Source organism: Anastrepha obliqua, chromosome 1 (assembly GCF_027943255.1).
Source record: "Anastrepha obliqua isolate idAnaObli1 chromosome 1, idAnaObli1_1.0, whole genome shotgun sequence".
NCBI lineage: Eukaryota > Metazoa > Arthropoda > Insecta > Diptera > Tephritidae > Anastrepha > Anastrepha obliqua.
In genome coordinates, this window is record NC_072892.1 from 4,800,558 (window position 1) to 4,810,630 (window position 10,073).

The window sequence follows — 10,073 nt, forward strand, 5'->3', positions numbered from 1 at the left end:
ATATGGCTCACTAAAAGTTTCTGGAAGAAAACGCTCAGAACTTTTTCCTTTTTCCTTCAATGTGCACGGTGAAATCCGTGCCCGACATACTCAAATGTCCTGCATGCCTGTCGGGGTTGATGTTAGCCTTTTTTTTAACTTGCACAAAGATTTGACGCCAAGGCGACTTGCTAGGGCAGACTAAGTCATATTATATGTAGGTCTGTTTATTGTTCCTGCCAAAAATAATAAAATACTTTTCCATTCTCCACAGTTTTATTGTGTACTCTAAAAATTCATTTTTGTTACAGGGCCGTAGCAGTCTATAGTCTATGAATGCATGACACATGCAACTAAATGCGCTACGAATATATAATTTTGCTTGAAGCCACTCCTCTCCGCTTTATATCTGTTACTATGTCAGTCTCTTCTTTGAAATTAAGGCGCATTTTTATATTATTCTCCTCCCTTGCTTAGCCTACAACAAGTGTGTCCTCGTCGATAAACTCGTAATGTGGTACTGCTAAATTCAGCGGTGCAGGGCCTTTGCGTACACGACCGGACGCATCGAAATGTGACCCATGACAAGGACAATAGTAACCACCGAAATCTCCTGCATTTGCGATTGGCACACAACCCAAGTGTGTACAGACGCCTATAAGCACTAGCCAATTTGGATCCTTGACTCGTTTATCATCCGACTCTGGGTCGCGTAAGGTTGCCAAATTAACTGAACGTACGTCTTCGATTTCGGCCTCTGTGCGATGCCTTATGAATAGTGGTTTACCACGCCACTTAAATGTAACCGACTTGCCCTCGGGTATGTCTTTTAACTTGATCTCGATTTTGGCCGCCGCTAACACATCAGCTGTTGCGCCCATTGAGCTTATAAACATGTTTACTAAGCCTTTGGCCGCATAGCAACTGCCGACAGCGCCAGCTGCAACCATCATGTAAGAGAAGGCTTTACGCTTCTCTGCACAACTGTCATTTGGATCGTCTGGGTTCTTCGTTTCACGACGATAATCAGAGAAATCCGGAACCTTCATGTCGTTGTGTAGCCTTCGCAGCGGCTGCATGAAAGGTGCAAATGGTCGGCATGTCGACTGGAACGGCACAAACGGATGTAGTTTATCAGTTCGAGCTGCACACGCTGTTGTAATTTCTGTCAACTGTTGGGAGGCACCTACAGCTTTCTTTCTTGGATGGCATATATTGAATTGGAAGGCATTTTGCCGTTGCAAAAATGCGCGCAGTATTGTTGACTTAAGCTCACAAGTAAATCCGCTAAACATTGCAAGGAAATTGGCGTAGCTTTTTATTTACTTTTGAAAAATGTAGCGAATATTTTATTGTAATTTTGTGTGTCTCAGATGAGAAAAATGGAAAGAAAGAATATCCGAAATATATTTTGAAATAAAAGATTCCTAATTTTCAAATGGTCACAGTAAGGTTTTTTCTGTAATCACTATGATATCGTATCTTTTAAGTGGTGAAAATAATAAGACGAGTAGGATGGGGATAGGCTTAAAATATTTTTTGTGCATCAAACTTGCACATATATGACTAGGTTCAAACAGGATTAATGGCTGCCCTTACCAGGGCCGCACTTGGACAAATAATAAAATTTCGTCCGTTGTGATACCATACAATGGTGGAAATAGGAAAAAGGGGCTTTGGATTAGAGGAGCTACTGATGAACTTCACCAGGAGTGTTATATGGGTTATTCAATAGGTGCGCTTCAACTTTTTTCCGATAGGGAGGGCGAACGACGCAATATTTTTTATTTTTCGCTTGTCATTTGTAAACTTCATTAGTATACATTTCATCATGGAACGCTACACACTTGAGCAACGATTGCAAATCGTGCAAATTTTTTATGAAAATAATCGTTTTGTTGCTGCTACTTTAAGAGCATTACGGCCATTTTACGGTCCATTTAACAAGCCGTCCCGTTTTGGGGTTATATGAAGTCATTCTTCTTCTTCTTAATTGGCGCGATAACCGCTTACGCGATTTTGGCCGAGATTAATAAAGCGCGCCAGTCGTTTCTTTCTCGTGCTAACCGGCGCCAATTGGACACACCAAGTGAAGCCAAGTCCTTCTCCACCTGATCTTTCCAACGCAGAGGAGGCCTTCCTCTTCCTCTGCTACCACCAGCTGGTACCGCATCGAATACTTTCAAAGCCGGAGCGTTTGTATCCATTCGGACGACATGACCCAGCCAACGAAGCCGCTGGATCTGTATTCGCTGCGCTATGTCTATGTCGTCGTAAAGCTCATACAGCCCATCGTTCCATCGTCTACGATATTCGCCGTTGCCAACGTGCAAAGGTCCAAAAATCTTACGCAGAATCTTTCTCTCGAAGCGTCGCTTCATCGGATGTTGTCATCGTCCAAGCTTCTGTGCCATACGTTAGGACGGGCACGATGAGAGTCTTGTAGAGTGTTAGTTTTGTTCGTCGAGAGAGGACTTTGTTATTAAATAGTGTTGGTCCAGAGTAGCATCTGTTGACAAGAGAGATTCTACGTTGGATTTCAAGGTTGACATTGTTATCGGTGTTAATGCTGGTTCCTAAATACACGAAGTCTTTTACAACCTCAAAATTATAACTGTCAACAGTGACATGGGTGCCGATACGCGAGTGCGCCGACTGTTTGTTTGAAGACAGTAGGTATTTCGTTTTGTCCTCGTTCACCACCAAACCCCTTCGCTTTGCCTCTTTATCCAGTTTGGAGAAGGCAGAACTAACAGCGCGGTTGTTAAGGCCGATGATGTCAATATCATCGGCATACGCCAACAATTGTACGCTCTTATAAAAAATTGTGCCTGAGCGATTAACTCTGCGGCTCGTACGATGCTCTCCAACATCAGGTTAAAGAAGTCACACGACAGCGAGTCACCCTGTCTGAAACCTCGTTTGGTATCAAACGGCTCGGAGAGGTCCTTCCCTATGTGAAGTCATTGGTCTACAGTAACAAGCCGGCGACGATTTGTGAGCTCAGAGCCAATATTGAACGCGAAATTGCTGGAATTTCGGCCGATTTATGCAAAAGAGTGGTCGAAAATTGGGTTCAACGATTGGACTTCGTAAAACGTGCACGCGGTGGTCATGCAAAAGAAATCGAATTTCATACTTAAATGTATATGTTCAAACTCGATAATAAAAAAAGTCAAACCGTTTGTGTTTTATTCAAAAAAGTTCAAAAGTTGAAGCGCTCTTACTGAAAAACCCTATATTTAAACTCGCAATGTCCGCAGGTGTAGTAAACAAGTGAGAGCCCAGATGGCTAAACCTTTGTGCGAAGAGAGTAGGCAGCTGAGAGGAAGGTGCTAAGATGATTATACCTCGTACACCAGACAGCTTCTGCAGAAAGAACTTAAAGCAATCCCACGTCACAACGCATGGACACCTATCGGACAATGCCCTTTAAGGAAATCTACCAAATTTGAGAGCCTTAGAAGCTCCTTCGAGCGCTCCCGATTTACCTGTGGCCAGAAGGATCTCGCGACTTTGCACGTTTGAGCACTAGCCCAGTGTTGACGCGAGGCCCCTATTTTCAGGATTTTATTTTGCGATGAAACCGTTTCCAGGGTCCCCTGTCTAGCCAGCTCATCAGCGCAGTATTTTTCCTCTATGCCGCTGTGAGCGGGAACTAAAATGAGACTAATATCGAAGTATTCGAATGCAATCGAGAAAGAAGACAGGCGTTCCTCGACAAATTCCGAACGCACAAACATCGAATCCAAGGCCCTAATTGCTGCTTGGTGGTCGGTGTAGATATTTACGTCTTTTACAGTAATTACAGAAGTAAACAACTGCTTCCTTTATTCTACCTCCGCTTGGAAAACACTACAGTGGTCCGGAAGTCTAAATTTGAGCTTGATGGAGAACTCCTCGTAGAATTTTGTATGACCAAAGGAGGTTCAGGCAACTCACAACTCTCCCTATGGTCACACTACACAGGATTGGGTTATGGTCCACTGACTCCTGTCGTTTTTGCGACCAGTCCACGAAGACTCCAGCACACTTTCTTCCTGAATGTGATACTATAGCGCGAAGAAGGATGAGACATATCTACCGGATACAACCGGTAGAATTCCTCCACATACGCTTAGTCCAATTTAGCTCTTTTTTACATTGATTAAAAGAACTGGGTTTGGATGAGATTCTGTGATGAGTATAGGGCACAAAAGACCAGTAGGTTGAAATTTAAACCTCAATTTCATCCATTAATAATAACATAGCATTTTTTATAAGAGTTTTAATTTTATTTAGAATACATAAAATGTTCATTACATAATTTCTGCATATTATAGACTTTTAAATTTCAACAAAGCTAAAAATATTCTCTTGTGAGTTACACACACACACACAGTGTTATAGTACATATTAATATATCAATTTTTCTTCTCTTTTTCCGGTCCGTCCAACAGCCAAAATGTTTCCATTTCACCTTTACCTTTGACCTTTACGAAACCACGCGATTCAATTTTATAGCCTGCCTCACGCACTTTCTTCGCTGTATAATTGGATAGTTGTATTTTATATGGGTCACTGCTGCTTTCCATGCGCGAGGCCGTATTCACTGTGTCACCAAAGAGACAATAACGTGGCACTTTCAAACCCACCACACCCGCTACCACCGGACCCGAATTTATACCCACCCTTATAGCAAGGTCTGGTATATTCAAGGCCTTCACCTTCTTTACAACGCGCAATGTAAAGTCACAGGCATGCTGTGCATGCAATGGATTTATATCCGGTGCACCTGAAACGGCCATATAAACCATGCCAACTGTTTCCACTTTGTACACAAATGGTGAATTTATTTCCTGATCGAATGCTGAGAAAACAGTATTCAATGTGGTCACAGCTGTCATGGCATCACGTATATCATTTGTATCGCCTGCATAGATATTCATTACTTCTATAAATAGAACAGAGACCTCTTCGAAAGATTGGCAAATCACCTCCTCACCATTGCGCATTCGTTCGGCGATTGTGCGTGGTATCATAGAATAGAGCAATTCATCGCCTTGACGCTTCCATGAATCGGCCAGTTCTAATGATTTCTCCAATTCATCTGAGCGTTGCTCTTCTTTCTCGAACATAATTTCTAATTTGGAACAATGTTGCCAACCGGCCATTACCAACTCACGACTCAGCCCATGAGGGTTCAAATCATTTAGGAATAAACCAATGCCGTGCAATTCATCCAAATTCTCGATGAGCGGACTGCAGAGGTAAATGAGTGAATCAATATCTGTGAGGAGGAACATCTGACCTTTCAGCAAGATTGCCTTATTACCATGAGAAATTTTGCGTTTACCGGTGAGTGGATCAATATCCTCTTTCGTATCGACATTCAACAGGTCCTCATCACTGCTGTTGAGTGTTTCTTTTAGTTCATCTTTGAGATTGTGATCCATAAGCGCTGCGTAAGCTGCCTGATTGCGCCCGGTTCGCATTAATTCGAATTCGAAGAGCACAGAGTGCATTTGTACGATTTGATCCCAAGTGATTTTGATATCCTTGGGACGACGACATTTAAATATATCCAACAGATGGGAGCCGAAAAAATGTTGCGGATTCTTACCCTGATTATGAAGAATCCAAGTTTCAACGATTTTTTCACCCGCCGATGTAATAATCATATTACGATTGAGCAACACAGAGAATGGAAAGAGATCTAGGAAAACATCAATATTGACCTTTGGCAATACCTGTTGGGTCGGATGGGCCACGACATTAACACGTTTCGCCATATATTCACGATTATCAAAATCCAAACGATATTTCACAATTACCGTTAACGGTTCATGGCTCATCTTTATGGGTCCAGCAATGCCACCACTTATATCATTCTGACTTTCAATCACCGAACATTTAACATTCAAATTGTAAAATTCGCGACCAACCTCTGTCAGCTGACCCATCAAATATTTCGAGAAGCCAGTACGACCACTGCGATAAACCATAACTGCACCCTCATCATCCACCTCTATCAGTTGCATGGAAGGGCTTTTCATTTTCGGATATGTAAAACGCATCTGAAGGTGAATGTTATCGATAGACTGTAGAAAATCACAAAAATAACGCCCGGTCGCACGTATCATCTTATCATAACCGAAGTTGCTGAAGAAACGCACAAAGCAATTGCCAAAGAAGGACATGCACCAATCGAACGATTTGCCCGTTAGCGCAGACAAAGCGGCAGCTATATCGGGCATTAGCGAGTCGGGATATATTTGATGCGTTTTGAACGTATTGTGACGGCAATCGATAATTTGGCATACTTGTCGCCAGATTTCTTCACCAAATTCATCTTGAATGAAGTGTTGGACGGACTCCAAAACCATGCCATACATGATTGCGGCTTTGTGGGCTCGTACGCAAAGTATAGTACGTAGTAAAGTTGTATAATCTTATGTATGTATGTAGGTATATCAAAAAGTACTTATGAACGTACGCAGTTGTTGCTGATATTTCGCTGTGTCACGCAGAGATTTTCTCCTACCGTAGATGTAGTTTCAGTTGTGTGAGTTAGGGACAAATTTTTGGGAGGTACGAATATATGTGGGTATCAATAACGTTTACCATACATTAAGCACTGTTGTTCGACTGCCAGCAGCAGCTTTTGAACGCCTGCTAATGGTTGCTTGCAATGGAGTGGGGGCTTTGCAAAGAATATCAAAGTATGTATTTGGATAATAGGATTTGCAGTTGGCGGTTTAATGTGTGTTTATTGTAATATATATTTGCTTGAACTTTTAAATTAGTATATTTTGTTGCAAATATCTCAACTGATTTTGTGTCTTGTTTCTCTTTCATACAGTTTAATGCTTATCTCAACCTAATTTTTTCATTACTTTTTTCTGTTATTCGATTTTACATAAATTTACTGTAGTTTTAATTTTATTATTATTATTTTATTTCCTTTATACAACTTTTTTATTTCGAAAAATTTTTTTACTCGTATTTTATATTTTTGATTTAAATCCGTTAATTTTGTTTTTGTTTTAATCCTCTTTTATGTTGTTGGTTGAAATATTCATTGCTGTAGTAGGATGTAAAGCTGGCGATTTGATACTTAAATATGGGGTAATTGTACCGTTAGTTTGAATTTCAATAAATATTTTTATTTCCTTGTTGTAGTTTGTATTTTTGTATTTTATTATGTTACAATTTAAACACAAAACTTGCAATGCTCATTTATTTTTGCTTCATATATTTTTATATATTTCCTTTTTGTACCCACTATTTTTGTATTTTTTTATGTTGCAATTTAAGCAACATAATTGAAGTGTTCTTTTAATTGTCTTTGAAAAACTTTTTGGAAAAAATTATATGTTTCTTTAATTGAGTTTTATATAGTTCATTTTTACCTCAAAACTCTTTTTAATGTTTATATATTATTATTTACCTTTGTGAAAGCTTTTTAAGCATTCCAACATTAATTTGTATTATACAAATTCGGTAATATGACCCCCTTTTTAAGAAATTTATTTTGATTCTGTGTTCTTTATTTTATGCTGCTGCTTACTTTTATATATCGTACTCCTATAGCCATCCTTCTAGAATTATCTCATGCGGTTTACACGTACTTTATTGTGTAAATTTGTTTGTATGTATGTATTTCGTGCTCTGCAATGTTTTCCCCACTTGCGTTAATACATATAAGTATGTATGTATGTGTCGCACCCAAGTAGCCTAAGTATGCTACTGACAATTGTAATGGTAATCAAGTAGGCGTTAATTCACACAAATAAACGAATCCACATTACCGTTATCTCTTCCCCTCTTGCACTGTTTTGCAAATTCCAAACGCATGCCTCAAAAAGCTCGGCACGTTTGCGGTTGTTGTCCACAGGTGGGTAAAATTAAAATAAATCCGACCGGTATTTAAAAAATTGAAGTCCAGTTTTTTTGTTGTAATACTCCCTAAGTAGATTTAGGAAATTAGTTATTTTTTTATGGTAGATCCCTAATGGTTTTTTGTATTTTAGAAAGCATATTTTTTATGTAACTTTTTCTACTTTTATTTTATCCTTTTGAAGATTTATTTTGTAGTAATGTGAAAATTTGTACTTTTTTGGTATAGTCGTTGTTTTTGGTGGTGCTCTTTACACTTAATTAATTCCGCAGCATTGTACATATTTAATCCACTTGAGTTTATTTGCTCCTTTGACTTTTAGTATACAAACATATATGTATGCAGGCATGTATGTATCGTTTATTGTATATGAAGATCTTGGTATGTTTGCACTTCAATACTACGGGTCATCAAACCAAACTTACTCTACCAAAGGACACATTTACGCACCATTCTCCGCCGCGTTCATTGTTCGTTTCCGCAATTTGCTGCTCTCTACACTCCTGTATTGTTCTATACACCTAACGCACTTTTCCACTCAATTCACCCTCGCAAACAATTTACCATTGGCTACAAGATTGTTACTGTTGCTATGTGTCTCCCGGCTGCTCTGCTGCTACTGAATGCTCCCGCTGACTGACTGTTGACTAAATACGTAATAAGAGCATTGTGATGAACTTGGCGCATAAATATCTATGTATTTATATGTATATATGCCTGGTAAGTGCATATGTATGTATCTCCAAAAAGTATCAGTCAACTTATTTTGCTCCATTAGCCAACCGTCCTTTCAATTTGGGCCTGCCTTGCTGCCATATTTTTTGCTTTCAGTCAACATAATCGTACACAAATACATATTCAAGTGTACTTGGATGACTTTTGTTTTTGCTACTTTATTTTATGCTTATACTTGTTCTTGCTTTTAGACTCCTATTATTGCTGCCATCTTCATTGTTTTGTGCGTGTGTTTGTTTATTTTTTATTTATTGCTACTTGTGTCGTTTACGCTCGAGGGAAACATTTTTTTGTTATTTTTTTCTTGAATGTGTTGTTGCTTTATTTGTACTTATTTATATACTTAGATTGTCACGCTGATTTTAATGTTGTTGTACTCGCAATTTTTGCTACGGCTGCTGTTGCTTTCACGCTATTATTGATGCTCTTTTTCAGTATTAGAGCTTCCGCGACTTTTGGTTCTTCACTTCGAAATACGAATTGCAGCTACTCAACTGTGGCTTTTATAGTTAGTTGTGACCGCAATCAATTGGTTTCTTTTTTTGCCAATAATCGAAGCTCAAATAGCAAAGTACCCCAACGAAAGGGAAGGTAATGGTCTTAGGGTGATCAGCGTAGGGGTTGTGTACCTCAGCGTATGTGCGTACGAGTATATTTCAGTATGAAATGTTGAAGTACCTATACAAGGTGGGTATATTACATAACGAGACTGTTGCTGCTATAGAAGAAGTATGAATGCTCGCAACTGTCAGCTGTCTAGCGTGAAGTTGTTGTTGTTGTCGTAGCAACATAAACATTCACGGAGTGACCTCTTTGGCCGAATATAAATCCGGATCATTCCAGTAACGTAGAACCGACTGTCGTGGGAGCGTCTAGCGTGAAGTCTTCTCTTTTGAGTGCAGTAAAACTCGCTTCTGTAAACAAATCGATATAGTCATTGCCTCTTGCATTCTTTTTTCTCTCGAATTGTTGAAATAATACATAAAACTTGGACCAACGTGTGCTTCCACTGTACTTCAAGGTCAAACACGTTTTTATTGAATTCTGTGCGAATATAGGGAAAAACGGCCCGATTCGTGGAAGCACAAGTTATCGGTGCTCCACATAAAATGTTTTGCAGCGTCTGTCTCTTTATTCAATAGTGGCATTTCAGATACATGTTTTTCAATACACTTTGGCAAATTTCATTTTAAAGGCTAACTATTCAAAGACTTACAAATTCTGAAATCATTTTTTTCTGAAACTCACATTCTGTTCGACAATCTCATAGAAGAATGCGCCAAATTTCGTTGCGCATAAAAGTCTATCTGAACAGAATGGTTCAACCCTGATAGCTTCTTGAATCAATATGCTAACCTCGTGAAAGCAGTGGATCTAAGCAGAAAATTCTGACATCATTTTATCTCGACGTCTTTGAAACAACTCCATTAGTTGGAAATTACAATAAAGTTGAGTACAACTGCATGGTATTCTATCGAAC

General features: G+C 39.3%; 2 protein-coding genes across 2 annotated transcripts; both read right to left on the bottom strand.

Annotated features, from left to right (window-relative positions):
* Nucleotides 1-236: 236 nt before the first annotated feature.
* LOC129249726 (cytochrome b-c1 complex subunit Rieske, mitochondrial-like) lies at nt 237-1,396 on the bottom strand. The gene has a single exon (XM_054889383.1). The coding sequence runs from the start codon at nt 1,272-1,274 to the stop codon at nt 453-455; it is 822 nt and encodes a 273-aa protein (XP_054745358.1). The 5' UTR covers nt 1,275-1,396; the 3' UTR covers nt 237-452.
* Nucleotides 1,397-4,294: 2,898 nt separating this feature from the next.
* Nucleotides 4,295-9,046, bottom strand: LOC129248691 (soluble guanylate cyclase 89Db-like). The gene has a single exon (XM_054888321.1). The coding sequence runs from the start codon at nt 6,351-6,353 to the stop codon at nt 4,383-4,385; it is 1,971 nt and encodes a 656-aa protein (XP_054744296.1). The 5' UTR covers nt 6,354-9,046; the 3' UTR covers nt 4,295-4,382.
* Nucleotides 9,047-10,073: the final 1,027 nt, after the last annotated feature.